Source organism: Argentina anserina, chromosome 1, assembly GCF_933775445.1.
Source record: "Argentina anserina chromosome 1, drPotAnse1.1, whole genome shotgun sequence".
Taxonomy (NCBI): domain Eukaryota; kingdom Viridiplantae; phylum Streptophyta; class Magnoliopsida; order Rosales; family Rosaceae; genus Argentina; species Argentina anserina.
This window is the reverse complement of record NC_065872.1, coordinates 10,874,133-10,891,842: the sequence shown is the minus strand read 5'-3', so window position 1 is coordinate 10,891,842 and position 17,710 is coordinate 10,874,133. Positions and strand designations below refer to the sequence as shown.

General features: G+C 39.7%; 4 protein-coding genes across 4 annotated transcripts; 2 read left to right on the top strand and 2 right to left on the bottom strand.

Moving 5' to 3' along the window:
* The first annotated feature begins 1,648 nt into the window (after window positions 1–1,648).
* Window positions 1,649–5,273, top strand: LOC126782206 (protein NETWORKED 2D). Its single transcript, XM_050507419.1, has 2 exons — window positions 1,649–1,941; window positions 2,347–5,273. The coding sequence occupies exons 1-2, from the start codon at window positions 1,848–1,850 to the stop codon at window positions 5,049–5,051; spliced, it is 2,799 nt and encodes a 932-aa protein (XP_050363376.1). The 5' UTR covers window positions 1,649–1,847; the 3' UTR covers window positions 5,052–5,273.
* Window positions 5,274–5,599: 326 nt separating this feature from the next.
* Window positions 5,600–7,657, bottom strand: LOC126782216 (nicotinamidase 1). The gene is made up of 5 exons (XM_050507429.1): window positions 7,419–7,657; window positions 7,124–7,307; window positions 6,848–6,981; window positions 6,532–6,717; window positions 5,600–5,992 (listed from the first exon to the last, which is right to left on the bottom strand). Exons 1-5 carry the CDS (start codon window positions 7,557–7,559, stop codon window positions 5,912–5,914), a joined length of 726 nt encoding a protein of 241 aa, XP_050363386.1. The 5' UTR covers window positions 7,560–7,657; the 3' UTR covers window positions 5,600–5,911.
* Window positions 7,658–8,065: 408 nt separating this feature from the next.
* Window positions 8,066–12,463, bottom strand: LOC126785745 (protein ecdysoneless homolog). Its single transcript, XM_050511381.1, has 5 exons — window positions 11,286–12,463; window positions 10,634–10,972; window positions 9,634–9,767; window positions 8,818–8,984; window positions 8,066–8,538 (listed from the first exon to the last, which is right to left on the bottom strand). Exons 1-5 carry the CDS (start codon window positions 12,434–12,436, stop codon window positions 8,356–8,358), a joined length of 1,974 nt encoding a protein of 657 aa, XP_050367338.1. The 5' UTR covers window positions 12,437–12,463; the 3' UTR covers window positions 8,066–8,355.
* Window positions 12,464–14,800: 2,337 nt separating this feature from the next.
* LOC126795917 (protein SKIP34) lies at window positions 14,801–15,408 on the top strand. The gene has a single exon (XM_050522647.1). The coding sequence runs from the start codon at window positions 14,874–14,876 to the stop codon at window positions 15,165–15,167; it is 294 nt and encodes a 97-aa protein (XP_050378604.1). The 5' UTR covers window positions 14,801–14,873; the 3' UTR covers window positions 15,168–15,408.
* The last annotated feature ends 2,302 nt before the right edge of the window (window positions 15,409–17,710 follow it).

Here is a 17,710-nt window from a genome sequence, read left to right as displayed (position 1 = left end):
TGGATGACAATGAGCCATGAATATGGTGTCCACATTTTGTCTTATAAGGCTCTGCAACTTGCCTAGAAGGGGGCATGGCCCCTTTGTCAGGCTGGAAGTGGACCACCATGGAGTGTGGTTGGCAACTGATTTAACTTGAGGCAGGTTAGGTTAGGAATCAAGTGGCTTTTGTTGTACAAAAGTGTTGGTTGAAACTTGAAAGGGCCATTTCAATTCAGTGGAGGAGTTAAGGTGTCCAAAGTGTTGTGGATGCTCATGGCCCCAAACTACAGTTCTCTCTTCAGAACATACTTCTTCAGCAAGATTTCTGAGCATTATCTAGTGGAGGCAAATCTATCATTAATTTCTTGTTTTGCTACTTGGAGAGTCGGATGACAGTGTATATTGAGAAAATGAGAAATTACGTTGAGGCAAAATGTTCATATTGATATTGGCTTTAGAGCAGGGTTTGGAACTTTGGATTGCCTCTACCATGCAATATTATGAATCCTGAATTGGTTAGGCAAGCATTCATGTTCGATGGGTGGTAATGCAAGTGATTTCCAATATAGTTAGGCTACCAACAAATGTCAATTTCACAAACGGGTAAGACTAGGGTGTGTGGATGAATAATCATATTTTATACGCAAAAATATTCAAATACATACATCTTTTAAACATGTTCCACATGATCAACCCATTAGACTGAAGACACTTACGAGTTATGATGAAGATGTGATACGTTTGTAGAAGCTTTGGACAATCAACATGTGAGAAGAAACATATAATGAGATTTTTTTCAGTGACACTGTAGCACCACCTAACAATGCTTAGTAACAAATGAGATTTTGTAGCATTTTCAGATGGATTTTTTTAATCAAGAGTAATTGATTTTTCCATTCCTAATCAAGGATTAAATATTTCTTGGAGAGTAACAAAGTGCCTCTCTTTCCAACGTTAACACCACATACGAAAGTGTAGAAACTGGAACACTCAATATTTTTCACTTTCAATTTTCTAATTACTATTGTCCCAAGTGTTCTTCTAAAAGAGCATTAAAAAGAAAATTCAGGTGTATCACCCACACATGTTTGATCCCCGCTGCCAACAGACTTTGTTCTGTAAATTCTCATGCGAAAATCCATACTTAAGGGCTGTGTGACAGATACATGTCCGTCGTAAGTCCTTTAAGGTTGAAGTTGTGGGTATGCCCTGGCGATGATAGTGTAGCGTAACCAAGCTCTCACCAAAACTTTTTTGTAACAAAAAAAAATTAATATTAGGTCCATGACATATTTCTACCCATCATTTCCCCCTCTCCTTTATCTTCAAACTTCAATCCAGAAATTTTAACTACAGAAAAACAAAAAAGTCAGTTATGCAATGTTCCCAAGCAAATTAGAAATGTAATGCTCTTTCACAAAAGCAAGAAATGGCATGTGCTCCCACATTACTGGTTCAGCATCCTAATTATTCTTCAAGATTTCTTCTTCATTTTATAAAAATAGAGGAACTTTGTCCAGCTTTGATGTTTAATAAAATATTTCCTTCTTTATGTAGAGGAAAGATTGTGTCTTTACTTTTCAAAATGAAGACTTTGGACATAATATTAGGGCGAAGTTTGCTCCCCTCCATGATCATATTTAGAAAGTTTATGATACCTTCCTCCTGTTGTGCACGTTGTTCTTCCTCAAACTCTGCCTTTGCTTTTCAATTTTCCCCTTTGATTCAAACACACCCTCTTTCTCTCTTTACTTTTTGATTATCAGAACTCCTCCGATGCCTTGGTCGGAAAAGCAGTAGAGTTGCATGGTTTTAGTCTGACAAAAAAAAAAACAAAGGAAAAAGAAACCGGGGAAGAGCTAAAGATGTTACAGAGAGCTGCAAGCAATGCATATTCATGGTGGTGGGCGAGTCACATCAGAACAAAGCAATCAAAATGGTTGGAGCAGAACCTGCAAGGTAATATGATTTGTATTCCATCAAATATTATACGGGGTCTTTGTATATATATGATCGAACCGATCTGTTACAAAGTCTTCTAGTTTTGATGATAAGAAATTAAAAATCATAAGATTTGATCCAATGCCATTGAGATGCCATGTTTTGCTTATTTGGAATTCAGAAATCTTGCATATGTAGAATCAAATATATGTTGGCGAAAAGCCTCTAACTGATTCAGAATCATAGTATTTGGATTTTATTGTGCTTTGAAGTTTGATACATATTAACAGGCTATCTTCTTTTCCTCCTTTAAACATTGTGACAGTATTTCTGCATGAAGTTTAGAATACAAATATTTTCATTCATACACTTGAATGACTAGATATTATGGACTTGCTCTGATCTTACAAAATGGAATTGCAGATATGGAGGAAAAGGTGCAACATGTGCTTAAACTCATTACGGAAGATGGTGACTCGTTTGCCAAGAGAGCCGAGATGTACTACAAGAAAAGACCAGAACTGATACAATTTGTGGAAGAGACCTACAGAGCTTACAGGTCCTTGGCTGAAAGGTATGATCACCTTTCGACAGAGCTACAAAATGCAAACAACACAATTGCTTCTGTTTTCCCTGAACAAGTTCAGTTTGCAATGGATGATGAAGAGGAAGTGCCCACACCTAAACCAAAAAAGACTCTAGACATGTCAAAGAACATACCACAGGTGCCGAAGGGTCCAACTAAGGAGCTGAAGAGTCTTTTGTCACGAGCAGCAGTTGGCAAAAAGAAATTCCAGCCTCAGAAGTCAGTAAAAAGAACAACAACCGTCAAAGCAGTTCCGAAATCTGGTTTAAGTAAATCCGAGGGACTTGAAGAGATTGACAAGATTCAGAAGCAGATTCTGGCAATGCAAACGGAGAAAGAGTTTGTAAAGAGCTCGTATGAGAATGGACTTGCCAAGTACTGGGAGATTGAGGATAACATCAAGGCAATGCAAGAGAAAGTAAGCAGCTTGCAAGATGAGTTTGGTGAGGGTCTGGTGATTGAAGACAATGATGCTCGGAGTTTGATGGCAGCGGCAGCATTGAAATCATGCCAAGATACATTGACTCAGCTAGAGAAGAGACAGGAATGTTCGGCTGAGGAAGCAAGAGTTCAGTCACAAAGGGTCAAGGAAGCAAGGAAGAAGTTCGAGTCTTTCACGAATAAGCTTCCTAATGCAAGAGATGAAGAAGTAAAGGAGGCAAATACAGACCAGGGAGTGGAGAGTGAAACTCATGAGAAAGAGAAACTAGAGAAGTTACAAGAGAAAATCAAGGAACACTATGATGCAATATCAGATGAATCTCTCACTGTAAGTGAAATGGCAGAGAAGATCGACGAGGTTGTGGGTAAAGTGATCAGCTTAGAGACTGCTATGTCATTGCAGACAGCTCTAGTCGACAGATTAAGAAGTGAAAACAACGAGATAAGTGAACAAATTCGAACTCTGGAAGATGAGAAGGCAAGTCTGCTTGATGGCAGGAATGACATGAGTAAAAAGCTGAAAGAGTTGGAGGAACAGTTGCAGAGAGCTCAGGAGCTAAAAAAAGATGTTGAAAGTCAGAATGACAATCTCCAAGTACATTTTACTGAAGCACATTACAGCCTTGATCACATTTCTCATAAGCTAGAAACTGTAAAGCCAGATGAGGAGCCAAGTGCCTCAGACTCATCAAAAGAACTTGACAGAGGAGACAATGCATTTGATCCTGTCGATGGTTCCAAGCCAGTGCGGGAATTGAAGTCAGATGAGAGCCAAAAGCCTAACGACGAATCTACGCAACATGAGGCAAAGCCAAAACCTGGCGATGGTTCAGTAAAAGCTATAGATATTCCGAGTAATTCAAATGGCGATAGAGGAAAAGATGTTTGCCAATCACCTGCAAGTAAACAACAGAAGGGAACACCAAATGCCGATGATCAAGGAGGAGATGTTTGTACTCCAAGGCAGACAATGGGTAGTCTTCTTGATATGGAGCTAACCGATGATCTGGAGACAAAGCATGAAGATAAGCCGGACTGGCAGAAATTGTTTACAACTGGATTGGCTGACAAAGAAAAGATTCTACTGAAAGAGTACACTGCAACCCTTCGGAACTTCAAGGATCTCAAGAAGAAGTTTAGTGTGACTGAGAATGACCTCTTTGAAACATCAGTGCAGATGAAAGAACTGAAGAGCAGCAATGCCCTCAAGGATGAAGAGATCAAAGCGTTGCATAAGAAATTGGACAATCTCATAAAGAGTTTTGGTGATAATCAGGAAGCACTGAAAGCTTTAGAGCAGGGGCAGACACCAACTGAGAAGGAGGAGGATTCAATTAAGGACCTTTTAAATGATAATTCTCCCACTACATCAGCAATTGAGGAAAAATTCCGAGCTAGCATTGATGAACTGTTGGAGGAAAACTTGGATTTCTGGTTGAAGTTTAGCACTTCATTCCATGAAATACAGAAGTTTGAAACTAGCATCCAAGACTTACAGTCCGACATATCAAAGCTCGAGGATAGGAGAAAGAAAGAAGGAAGTAGTCATTCAAGAACTTCTGTAAAATCAGATGCACGTCCGTTATACAAGCACCTAATGGAGATACAGACTGAATTAAATGTTTGGTTGGAAAAGAGCTCGGTTCTGAAAGATGAACTTCAGTGCAGATTCTCTTCTTTGTGTGACATTCAAGAGGAAATAACCAAGGCCTTAAAGACAAGCGCCGAGGATGGAGACTTTGACTTTACAAGCTACCAAGCTGCAAAGTTCAAAGGCGAGCTTTTAAATATGAAGCAAGAGAACAACAAGGTTGGAGATGAGCTACAAGCGGGATTAGATCATGTGACAACACTCCAACTTGAAGTAGAAAAAGCAATGGGAAAGTTGAACGAGGAGTACAAATTCTCTGCATCAATGAAGAAGCAGCAGCCGAATCAACAACAGCTGACTGATTCTGAGAGCCGCTCCAGAGTTCCTTTGCGGTCATTTATCTTTGGTGTCACACCAAAAAAGCAAAAGCGATCAATCTTCGCTGTTGTTGCCCCTGCTATGCATAAGAAATACCATGCAAAATCTAGAGCCAACTCCAACCAGCAGTAAACTATTTCAACGGTTTGCTACTTGTGTTTTTCACCTTCATTTCCTGAATGAAGAGGTTTTGTATCTCAACATTGAACAGTAATTTTGACAGATTTCATTAGAGTATTCTCCTATTCTTTTAGGTCTCTTTGTTTCTAGCTTTTGTTTGGGAACTCTGTTATTCATTTGTCAATCACCATACAGTTTTTTACAGCGTATATCAAAACAACAGGGTCATGAACCAGTTATTCTCATTTTGGCATGCATGTAACTCTTCCCTTTAGAGGTGCATAGTGTTTAATCACTACCATTTTGTTCTTTGGCATGCCTGTTTTTGATCTGCTAGAGTGATATATTATTTAGCGTTTACAAGTATTGTAGTTAGTAAATATCAATATAGCCAATGCATTTATCATGATTTTGATATGATTACATAACTCCAATTTTGTTGTAGTATGTTTTTTGAGTAATGTATGTTTGTGTCTAGTTCTATACCACTTATTTCTGTATGAAAATTAGATTTGGACTTATAAAAAAAGGCAAGAAACTGTAATCAGATGAAACCAATAGAACTTAGCTGAGAGTTTTCTTGCATGCCGTGGGCTAACATCTTATAAACCACTTGATAATCCTGCAACTCAGAAAAACTTGTAGTTCCAGGCTACCAGTATACAAAAACATGAATGACATAATGTGGCAGAGTTTGATTGAAAGACTTTTATATACATCCTCAAAGAGCTTTATGAACCACCTGTTTACTTTCTTCATTCCCCAACATTTGACCTTTCTAACTACGATAATTGAAGAATAGAAAACATCTCTTCACACATTGATAAAAGAATCCCCTCATGCCAATCCACAGATAGGTCAAATTATCGCTCTTATGCACCAAATGACACTTCTGACACAACCTTCGCTCCCCTTCCTTTGGCTATGTAAAGGCCTATGTGATGCATTAGGTCCTGGAAGGTAATGAAGACATCAAACATGAGGAGATCTATTATTCTAAAATACAATTACGTAATAAAAAGCTGGTCGAATCTAGCTTTCTGTACTTAAAAGGATTGAATAGCAAGAAACTCCTCTGCAAACAAAAACAATCAAACATTTCTAAGTTGCTTTCTCCTTCAACCTCAACTCTGTCTAACGCACTGTATGCCCCATAATAGGTTCCCCTTCTCCTACGCTTTCCTAGGACTTGATGACTATATATAGCTACTACCTTGAATACAAACAAGAGAGCAGTCTAGGGTATCCAAAATATCTGATATAGCGCTACAGACTAAGAATCTAGAATAATCCCACACTCTAGATACTCTAAACATTAAGCTTTGAGCTAAGAGCACCTTCGTAGATATGTACAACTGACAAGAATAGGATTGGAACACAAAATTCAGAGACAAACAAAAAACTGATATAAAAAAATATATTTCATCCTTTGAGAGAAATTGTAAAGATTAAAAGGTATATAGATTGTTGAAGAGGAAAATCAATTGAGTACCTGGGGGTGTGCTACAACATCTTTCATAGATTTGGCCACATCAACTGGAAGATCAAAAGTGGCACAACCACGGGAATACACTACCACATCCTCCAGAGGTTCAAGAAGACGACGATTTCTCGCAGATAAAGTGGTACAGACAAAATCCAGAACACATATATCTGTGCATATCCCTAGCACCAAGATCTTCACAACAATTTTCAAAATTAGACAAAAGCAATAGATAATCAAAAGCTACCAACAACTAAGACATACAAATACAAATTGCACAAACTCAAAACCAAACAAACACTTTTCGGGTGTGGTAAATGCTTACAGTTTTGATCTGATTGCTCTTAACCCAATTTACAAACACATTAGAGCCGTCTTCCTCAATCGAACCAACAAACCCATCAATGCAGTCTTTACATTTCAGCGTCACATTTGCTTCATTCTCTAACCATTGAAGATCTGCACATAGGTTCAAAACCAAGCATTTTAGTTAAGACTAATAAACTTACCATTCATCGGACCAACACATAACAAAAGGCTGAAAAAGCAAAAAGCTTTACTACATTGAGCTAACCCCAGTAACAAATGAACAAAAGGGTACCTGGAACAAGCTTTGATTCATCAGTCCCAGCAATGCAATGAGGAGGATAAGGATGCTCTGGAATATCAGGGTGATGAGAATCAAGAAAAGCCAAAACAGGCCACTTCTTCTCACAGAAAGCTCCAGCAACTCTCACCGACTCCTCCACCATTTGTGAGATTTGCTTGTCCGGTTGACTTGGAGCCTAATTAATCAGACGTGCAAAAGTTACATCAACCCAATATTTGCTTCTTTCAGAAAACAGTATCATGACAAAGAAATAATAACAAACATAGAGGGGAGAGACTGAAATTACCATGTTGCCGGCGCCGACGGTGCAGAAGCCGTTAACGACGTCGACGAGGACAAGGCCGGTGTTGACGTCGCCGGAGACAAGAAGAGACTTCTGGTGCACCGGTATCTGCTCCTCCAACAAATCAACTGTATGTGGAACCATATTTTTCTTGGCAAAGACGCAAAAGCTGTGATCAAAGATGATAAGAGAATCTAAGTGTATCAAGAATGGGATTTGGATGGAGAACAAAAAGGGGGGGGGGGATACTTTGAGAGGTGATGAGAAGTCGAAGTCAAGAAAAGCAGGCAAGGAAATCTTCGGAATCGGAATGAAGAAGAAGAGGCCGTTGGATTTGTTGAAAGTAGTCAAACAAAGGAGGGTAGAGTGGGATTGGGTAGAGCATCTCCCCCCGTAAAGCTGGGGTTTTGACTTGTATTCTAAGTAGACTACGAGATGAGTTCGGTTGTTTTATCAGTAGGGACAAAGACGACGGTCTATGACAGGAAGAAACCAACGAGTTGTTTGGTTTGGGACTTTAGGTAATACTTTAATTCATTATATTTGGCCCGACATTTAAGATATCAAAGTCGATCAAATAGTTCGGATCCCGGAGATCTGAATCTGGCAGGGAAAAGGATTCTCATACATTCAGCAGGGATTCCAAACAATGAGTAAAGCTTCCCATGTATTCGCCATCTCTTAAATTTGTTAACAATAACAAATACATCTCATTGCTGTCACATTGTCTAGCATTTACTATCATACTTCCTAGTGATCACCACCAAAAGACATGTACATGACTGACGACGCTCTTTACAAAGGGAAAAAAAATTGACGAAGGTGATAAACCACCACTAAAAAGGAAGTTAAAGCATAGGGATAAGGACAGGGTCACAAGATGCATCCAGTCGGATAAGCAACGTACAATTGTGTTTAGACGACTTGACATGGAGAGTTCTCATTTGCCGCCCTTTTTCTTGTCTTGAGGGAGTTGTAAACCCATGAGGCCAAGCAAGTTGGAAGCAGGACCAGGAAGGCCTTGTTGGCTAGAGAAGGAATCAAGAAGACTCTTCACCAGATTCACATCCACATCCACAGGAGTGAAATCCTCCTCCATATCTTCCATGACATTCGACGTTCCCTGTACACACAAATTCAAAGTTGGCATTTCGTGCTAAACCAAACTACAAAGAACTATGCATGCATTATACCAATATATCGGACAATTCCTCGTGTAAAAGGTACAACTACTGTTAAAATTAAATAGTCCTTCCAGGACGAATTGCATATGAAAGTAAGGGTAACACGGACCTTTCCAGAGTATATCCGATGTATGGCATGCATATTGGTGTTTGCACAATCGAATACCATTAAAGAACAAAGTTTTCTATCTCCATTAGCAAAATAAGAGAACATGTACCTCATCTTTCTTTGGGGCTTGTTCATTAGCACGCACAAAACTCTTCTCAAGTGTAGTACTCTTCAATTCTTCATTTAAAGCATCAGTGTAAGAATGCATGAATGTATCCTCCCCATCCTCCATGTCTTCAAGAAGTTCTGCACTGTCATTTTCATCTTCTGAGTCATCTGTGAATATCAAAAGTTCAATTACAGCGTTCCCCAAATATAATCAAATGTTACATAACAACTTCCTGTAATGAATATCAACTGTAGACATGTATCAATTTCATGTAAACTATGTTCGCTAATAATGACAGATCTACAGTAACAAATCAGTTAGCATAAATGAAAGGATACAATGCAATATTATCTAGATAAAGAATCACATGGTTCAGACAGAAATTTAAGGCATCAGCAATCAATAAAGCTACAATAGAGGGAAGGATGATTAAACAAATGAAGAGTGAAGACCCAATTCAACCCATGGCTTGTGGCTAGATAAAGTGGCAACTTCCAAGAACAAGATCTCAAACTTCTAGGCAAAAAAACAGAAGGATACGCAACAGTGAAATTCCCCCCCACCCACACAAAACTAATAATAAATCCAGAGCCTGCTGTTATCTTGAGACAGTAGGCTATTTTACATAGGTTTTAGGGTACATCATTTTGGATTTATATCTTTCATATAGTGGAGTAAACCTGTGTACCTGGGCTTTTGTTTTTCATTCAACATCTTGTCTGTTTTACACTTATCTCTTCTAACCATATGATATGGAAATAAAAAACAGCAAATAAAATCAGGTCTATCAAAGGAAAAGATTATAGTACAACTTACCGAATTCCAAGTCAGATGAAGAACCTTCGTTACTGTCAGCATCACTAGTAGCTTCTTCACCACCATGGCTTTTCATCATTGATTCAAGATCCTTGAAGAAACGGTCCACATCAAGGTCCACCTCTTTTAGGTTCCTTCACGAGGAATAATAATAATAAAGATGATCAACATCTCATCCTCTGATCATTAATAAAGACAGCAACAACAACAACAACAACAACAAAGAAGAATGTGCAAGGCATCAAACATCATTCACTTTAAAAAAATTTAGGTCATACACTATTGGCTGATTTTTAGTTTTTTACAATAGTAATTAAGTTGTGCCTACAAACTAGAGCCACATGTAGGCCGTATATTAGTGATGTATTTTAATTCACATCCTATAGCTCATTGTCATTTAACATATCAGGCTTGCGCAACCAGGATCAATTGTCATTTCACTCATCTAGATGCAGATAAGCCATATAATTTACTTTAAAAGGCAAAACTGCCTCAGTAACAGGCCTTCAGTGACCTTCAAATCCATACAAAGGGATCCATATTTAGTCTTAAAGATGCAAGGACTCCAAATTTACTCAAACATTAGAACTAACAGCACTAGAACCACATGTAGGCCGTATATTAGTGATGTATTATAATTCACATCCTGTAGCTTATTGTCATTTGAACATATCAGGCCGGCTCATTTGTCATTTCACTCATCTAGATGCAGATGAGCCATATAATTCACTGAAAAAAGGCAAATTTGCCTCAGTAACAGGCCTTCAGAGCCCTTCACATCCATACAAAGTAATCATTTAATTTTAAAGATCCAAGGACTCCATATATACTCAAACATCAGAACTAACAGCATGGATTCAAATCATATAAATTGTAACAATCAGCAGTATTAGCAAATGTGCACATCCATGGTAATTGCCCCAATTTCAGTGTTTGGGACAAATAAGTGACTACTCATGAAGAACTGATACACACACATGAGTGACAGATATGCACTAACCTGTTCTCAGGAACTTCAGCTCCCTTGTAGCTTGACACCTTTTCGACAAAGGCCTGCATGGTTTTTGCTATATCACCAGGATTGAACGCCTCAGCACCAGAGCTCGAGGATGGACCAACATTGTCCTGCTCTTTTGACTTCTGCTTCTTCTTATGTTTTAAATCATAAAGTTCCATCTCTTTTTGTCTCTCTAGGAGTTCAGAGTTCAATTCATCCTCTCCATTGTAAAGCCAATAATCATCGTCAGAAGGCGGAACATCAACACGCTTAAAATCATCCACAGAATAGGGTAAAGCAAGAATCTCATCTATGCGCCTCACTGGAGCACTCAACATCTCACTGCAACAAAGTAGCACATTAGTTAAACTCCCAAACAAACACAAAAAAGAAAAAAAAATCTATTGACTACAGTACACACATCAGCCCAACACCACTGGCAATCCATTTGGAGCCTTAAGATACTAAGACCTATATCTCTGTCAAATGACTTCCTACAACATTTGGTGGGCACATAAGAAGTAACCATCCAGTAATATCAGTTTCATATTAAAGTAACTCATTCCAGCACGTTGTAAAATCCACAACCTAAGAGATATGAAATTTAACTATAGTGACAGAAAAAGTTAACTTCAAACGGTTAGAAAACCAGTACCTAGCCCTTGAAAAGGAAGCACTACTCCGGGAATACTCCTCGGCATTCTGCATCAACCTCTGGTACTCTTTCGACCCCTTAATCAATCCTCCAAAGTAACCACTCCTCTCCAAACTCTCCCTAAACGCCTCCCAACTACTCCCCTTCCCTTCCGACCCGTCCTTCCTCCGATGCTGATACATCATTTCCAACCCACACGCAATCTTCATCCCCAATTCAGCCTCCACATATGCCGAATCGCTCCTATCCGGCGGCATCGGATAACATTTCGGCGCCTGAAACGTCTGCTGCACCAGCTGTGCATACATTGCCCTCGACATCTTCACCGAAACACGCACCAGCTCCTCCTCTCTTCCTCTGCTCAGGAACCTCTCCATCTTCGCCGCATACTTCATAGTGTCAATGTCACGGTCATAGAACCCCTCCACCGCCAATGTCACCATACACGGCTCCTGACTCAGCACCCGAGCCACCGCCGCCGGAACCCTAACCCTAACAGAATGCATATTTCTCCTCGCCTTCTCCGGATACTCGGATATCCTCTTCTTCACCGCGGCCTGCACCGCCGGCGCCGCAGCCGACTCGTCTCCGAAGCTTATGATGAAGCTGAGGGCCTCGGCGAGGTTAGGGCTGCGGAGGCGGTGGCGGGGGACGATGTGGAGCTCGCCGCGGCGGATGAAGACGCGGTTGGAGCTGGTCTGGGGATTGAGCCACCGCGGGAGGTGGAAGGCGGCCTCGATGAGGAGGAACTCGCCGTCGGAGTCCCAGACGCGGATGGAGAGGTCAGGGAAGGAAGAGGAGACGTGGAAGAGGAGGAAGACGGTGAACCACTCGTCGTCGAGGTTGTCGCCGACGCGGAGGTGGCCGTGGAGGTGGGGGAGGTGGTTGGAGCAGAGGCAGGAGGGCTTGGGGGAGGCGGATGGGGAGAGGGAGAAGGGCTGGTGCTGCCAGATGTAGTCGGAGGTGAGGGGAGTTAGGGTTTGGAGGATTTGGATGTGGAGGGAGTGGAGTGAGGCGGCGGCGGCGGTGGTGGTTGAGGAGGCGAGGGAAGAGTCGGGGAAGACGGCGTAGAAAACGGTGTCGTCTGGGAGGCGGGAGTGTTTATCGGAGAAAATGGAGGAAGATGGGTCCGAGTCCGGTGGTGCCGCCATGGCTCTTAGAGTTTCAGTGATAGTTCTGGAGAGCGCGGTACTCTACTCTATTAGCTTATATACATTTTTGTTTGTGGAATTCCTATTTTGGCCTCCCAATCCCTTGATAAAATTGCAACTAGAGATGGATTGGGATTTGGGAAAGGTTCAGACAAAAAAGAAGGGATTTGTGAAAGGTTTTGAGTACACCATGTACAAAAAACTGATTGGTCACACGGAAGTAAATTTACCGACTATTTAAAATTTGATCATCTATGTGTGTTCTTATATAACCATAGTTAATAATTTTTTTTAAGAAACGGCGAATTGTCATATAATAGAAAAGGTAATGCACGAAATAATATAAACAAACTCCTATTTCATTTTCGGAAACAACGATAATTAAGAGTTTGGGAAATGAAAAACTTCTAGCACAACTAAAAAACTATAACTAGACATCCACATTTCAATACTGAATCTCTGCAATCGGCCCAAAATAACTAGAAACAATATCATGTTAGCACGACTAACTTATTCAGAGACACCCGAGACCACCCTACTACCCAACTAAGGTCCAAAGCCCAAAGCCAACTCATCAACCCAAAGAGACCAAGACCAAGCCCAAAAGAATTGACTTTGACCTAGCCACCCTACCATCATTAGCAGCTATCATCTGCCTTACACCACTGCCGGCGCCAAAATAAGGTTTAAGGCCGTCGGTGAAGGAACCCCCCACAACAACTTCAGACACCACGACACCAACCCAACCTTCGTGAGACATGCCTCTACCGCCCATGAAGAAGCCGACCCCAAGATCACTACCTCCATCGTTGCGGTGAAATCCTCAAGGATCACCCCACCCAACCCTGGTCTAAACACCAAATCTGCTACTGCCTACACAAAAGTAGAAGAAGAAAAGGAGGAAAAACCTTCCGATCAGCCAGCAAGTGTTATCTTCATGAGGCCCGTCGCCAAATCCCCAGAACCCACTCCTATCGACGATGGCGGCAAGGGCAAGAAAGAGAGAAACGAGAGAGAGGAGCCACATAAGTGACTTACTATGGTTAAGAGATAACAATTATATAACAACAAAATTTTAAATATTTTCTTTATTTTAAGCTTAACACTATTTTTTTAGATTAATCGATTCTTAAGATAACGAAGTTGTCTATAGGAGAATGGAAACAAATTTGCCGACCACCCTCTATTTGCCCATCTTGTGCTCATCTTTCTAAACTCATGTCATGTGTCAAATTGCTTAATTATTATCTAAATATGAGTTGAAAAAAGACACATGGAATAGACAAATAAATGGTGGTCGGCAAATTTGCTTCCATAAGAGAAGTCATATTCCTAGAATATAAACCTGAGTTTTTACCTTATAATATTTTTTTATCTTATAAGCTACCAGTTAGATACATATGTAGTAGGTAATTCAATTTGGCTCCATCTAGTTTCAATTTTTTTATGAAGTGAATTTTGTTATATTGGTCGTAAGTAACGATACTGTTGTATCATACCCTTGCCACTTTGATGGTCTTATTGCAAGAATATAGGATAAATAACCACCTTAAAACTATAGTTTGCTGGGAGTAGTATCACTCTTTAGCAAACCACTTTCAAGAGAAAAAAAATGTTCCTTCCTCACTGGCAAGGGAGTGAATAATAGAGCAATTAAGTGATGTGATTTAAACTTAAAGTATGAGTTAAGAATTTATTTAAGTAAAATTACAAGAAATTATAATTTGGTGTTATAATTTTTTTATTGATAACTATGGTTAAATCATAGTTAAATAAGAGGAATAAGAGGACACATGTGGTAGATTTAGGAGGTGGACAAAATTTGGGTGGTCGACAAATTTGTTTCCGGTTATTGACTTGTAGTGGATAATATCACTAAAAAAATGTATTCTTAATTTCAGATTTAACTTTAATGATCGAACATTCAAATTGATTTTCATTCGTACGGTCTATTATGATGCGTTTAGAAGGTTTTTGTTCATAAATATGTAAACTTCACTGATTACCCATATGGAAAACAAAATGAAACATTGGCAAAATTTGCTGAGATAGTATTTTGAACATGATTTCGTGGGTGTGTTACTAACTTGGTATCACAACAGTGTAATTTACTATATTGCTCCGGATAAAAAGAAATACAAACTAAACGCAAAATCAAATGACTTGAATGATGCATTAATCCTCTACACTAAATCATTGGTAACGAACCACTTGGTTTGCACGAAGACGTTTTTTTTTTCCGGCCATAAATTATCGACAAATATTTAGCATTAGCCGCGGCGGTGACGCAAGGATAAATAAGTAATTTCAGTAGAAAATAGCGATCCAAATTGAATAAAACCTCAAAAAGCTTTCACCTCCGTCTCTCTCTCCTTCTCACCGCTCCCGCCTTTCCATCCAAAACCCTCCTCCTCCGATCACCACCGTCTTCACTACCATGTGCTACGGCCAGCAACGACCTTTCTCCCGAGACACCCCGACCCCACCGCGAGCCGCCCTATCCCTCAACGACTACCACAACGCCGCCGCGGTCGAAGATCTCCGCGGCCGGCTCGCTGAGACGGAGGCGCGTCTCACCCGCGCTAGGGCTCGCGAGGCCGAGCTCAACCGCCGCCTCGACGAGATGAAACGCTTCGTCTCCGTCATGGAGATCCTCGAGACCTTTCTCCGGCGACGGTTCCGGGAGCAGCAGGAACACGCGTCTCGCCTCTTCCCCACCTCACGTAAATAGAAACAGTCTCCTCCTCCTCCTCCTTCAATTTCATCGAACACTTTGTGTTCATAGTTTTACTCTCTTTTTTCTGGGTTGATTATCCTGGTTGTGTTTGTGTTGCATTACTATTTTTGATGGAAATTATTACTGTGGAAGATTATTCATAGCAAATGAGATTTACTGATTTACTGTGAGAGTTACTCTCAATCTGAATGTGAATGTTGTTCTTATTGCGTATAGTGTGAAACATTTTAGAGCAGCTTCATTTGGTCCGTGATCATTTGCTTATGAGTCTTTGTTATTACTTATTATGCGTCCTGAAAAGTAGTGTATTAGCTAAACTTCAGATAATTGCGTGTATTTATGTTTTCGATCTGAAATGAATTTAGCACATTAGGAGCTTGTGCTGCCTAAACTTGCGAAATGCTGATTGAGTATACAAGAGTAGAGTAGTGGGTGAACAGTGTTTATTTATGAACTTAGTTCATTATGCAGTTGTTTTAGAAGGGGGAGGGCGCGGGGGATAAGCCATTATTTTACCCTAGGCTCACGTTAGTGTTTCCTTTTTTGCTTCTTCTGGATATTGGCTGCAACTGCAAAAGTTTACCCTCTAAGTTTTGTACTGATTGAAAGACCCTGTTATGTATTGGGAACATTGTAATTAAGTGCTGACCTTGGATGTTGCCTTTGTCAAAGTGTTGGAGACTTGCTATATAACTTTCATGTGTCTTCAGAAGCATTCTTTTATCTGTTAATTAGATATTTCTAAGCTTCGACTGAGGATTTGTTTAACACACAAACTAAACTTTATGAATCGATATATAATGACAATTTATCCCAGCTTCTTAGTTCTACATCCATTATGCAAATGCAACTCTACTATTTGATTTAGTTCTACATTCATTATGCAAATGCAACTCTTCTATTTGATTAGGATATCTCTCTCTGTATGGTATGATCTGTGATCAATGGGTCATAATGCATAGTACTTGCTTCTTCCAATTCATTGCTAGACAACAACTGCTCAAGGCTTGGTACTACAGGTTAGATGGTTTTTCCAGTGATAGCCTATTACATGGAGCTGTTTGTCCAAGTAGCCAAAGAATGTTATTATGATTCAGAGGAATAGATGGCTGCCAACCAAATCTCAGTGCAATGTTTATATGGTTTCGACTTTTATTCTAGGACAGAAGCAGCTGTCTTTAAAAATTGCAGGTCATGACCAATATGACAAGTTTGCCGGATCTCAATCATATTGTATCCGGATCTGAAATTACATCGGCATGAATAGAGAAACTGTGTTTCATGCTTGCTACTTCAGCTGGAAATACACAGTTTGCAGTGTGGAAATATGACCTGTAGGCCTTTGTTTTTCTTCAGCCACCTAGTGAAATGTAATCCAAGTTGTATTCATTATGCAGTTTTTCAGGATCATTTTGGAATCATATTCCCTTCTCTTCTTTTCTTTTGTAGTCCACTGAATTTAAAGAACCAAAAGGTTTAACTTTCTCATCTTTAATTTTTGGTAGGGCTTATTATTAAGTATATGCTCCTGTTGGCCAAAATGGCTTTTTGTTTGGCCTCTACCTTTCCTGCAAATCGGAGAGGAAAAGAAGGCTGTGCAAGTCTTATAAAACGATTTGCAGCTATAGTTATCCCAAGTTACTTGTAACACGTTTATATGATCCTTGTATTTCACAATAACTTTCAGGACTATGAACTTTTCATGATCAACCTTCTGGAGTTTGGACATTTGGAAAGTTCTATAGAGCTTTTGTTAGTGAGTGTTGGACTAATTGTTGTCAGCTGTGAATGTGGGACTAATTACAGAACAAACTAGTGTCAATTTTCTCTTTTGTGACAAGTCAAAGTCATAGATTCTGTTATGGCATCAAGCCATCAAGCCTCAGGCCAAAAGCCAAGTCACTAATAGCATCTTGATTATGTTTGCCTTAATGTTTAAGCAACAAGGTTTCTACTACACTATCATTCGTTACCTTGTTGTCTCCAATATTTGCGGTCTTTAGTAACCATCAACATGTCAGTACCATTTCTCCAAAGAACACCTGGTTTAATTTTCAATTTTATGTGAAATTCACATACTTATTTTTTTTATAATAAGATTCAGTGACATATATGATTTATTGTCTTCAATTACTGACCATATGATTTCGATAAACATTGTATTACTTGTATGACCCTGAATTAAAATCGAAAAAGTTCTTTCGTATTCAATTACATCATAGTATCATACACAACATAACACATAACCCTCAATTCCTCATTCATCAACCGAGTTTCCATTTTTCCATTTTCCTTTTTTTTTTCCCTCCAGCCCAACTCGAACCATTTTTGAAAAGAGTTTTTTTCACCAACAGTCCCTCAACTCTGGTGTACCTACCAATGTGATACCTCAACTCTTAATCGTACCAATGTGATACCCAGACTCTAGTATTGCTATCATTGAAGTACTTCCGTCAGTTTTTTTCAACTTTTCCGTCATCTTGGTGACGTGGCAAGTACGTGAGGCCCACAAAAAGGGTTAAAAGACAAAATTAACC

What these genes read in the sequence shown, in the direction of transcription:
- LOC126782206 (XM_050507419.1), top strand. Translation starts at nt 1,848, where the DNA reads ATGTTACAGAGAGCTGCAAGCAATGCATATTCATGGTGGTGGGCGAGT. An exon ending in GTTGGAGCAGAACCTGCAAG is followed by an intron (nt 1,942 to 2,346) that starts GTAATATGATTT and finishes ATGGAATTGCAG; the next exon opens with ATATGGAGGAAAAGGTGCAA.
- LOC126795917 (XM_050522647.1), top strand. Translation starts at nt 14,874, where the DNA reads ATGTGCTACGGCCAGCAACGACCTTTCTCCCGAGACACCCCGACCCCA.
- LOC126782216 (XM_050507429.1), bottom strand. Translation starts at nt 7,559, where the DNA reads ATGGTTCCACATACAGTTGATTTGTTGGAGGAGCAGATACCGGTGCAC. An exon ending in CCGTCGGCGCCGGCAACATG is followed by an intron (nt 7,308 to 7,418) that starts GTAATTTCAGTC and finishes CTGATTAATTAG; the next exon opens with GCTCCAAGTCAACCGGACAA. An exon ending in ATGTTGTAGCACACCCCCAG is followed by an intron (nt 5,993 to 6,531) that starts GTACTCAATTGA and finishes ATTACCTTCCAG; the next exon opens with GACCTAATGCATCACATAGG.
- LOC126785745 (XM_050511381.1), bottom strand. Translation starts at nt 12,436, where the DNA reads ATGGCGGCACCACCGGACTCGGACCCATCTTCCTCCATTTTCTCCGAT. An exon ending in TTCATCTGACTTGGAATTCG is followed by an intron (nt 8,985 to 9,633) that starts GTAAGTTGTACT and finishes TGATATTCACAG; the next exon opens with ATGACTCAGAAGATGAAAAT. An exon ending in AAGCCCCAAAGAAAGATGAG is followed by an intron (nt 8,539 to 8,817) that starts GTACATGTTCTC and finishes TTGTGTGTACAG; the next exon opens with GGAACGTCGAATGTCATGGA.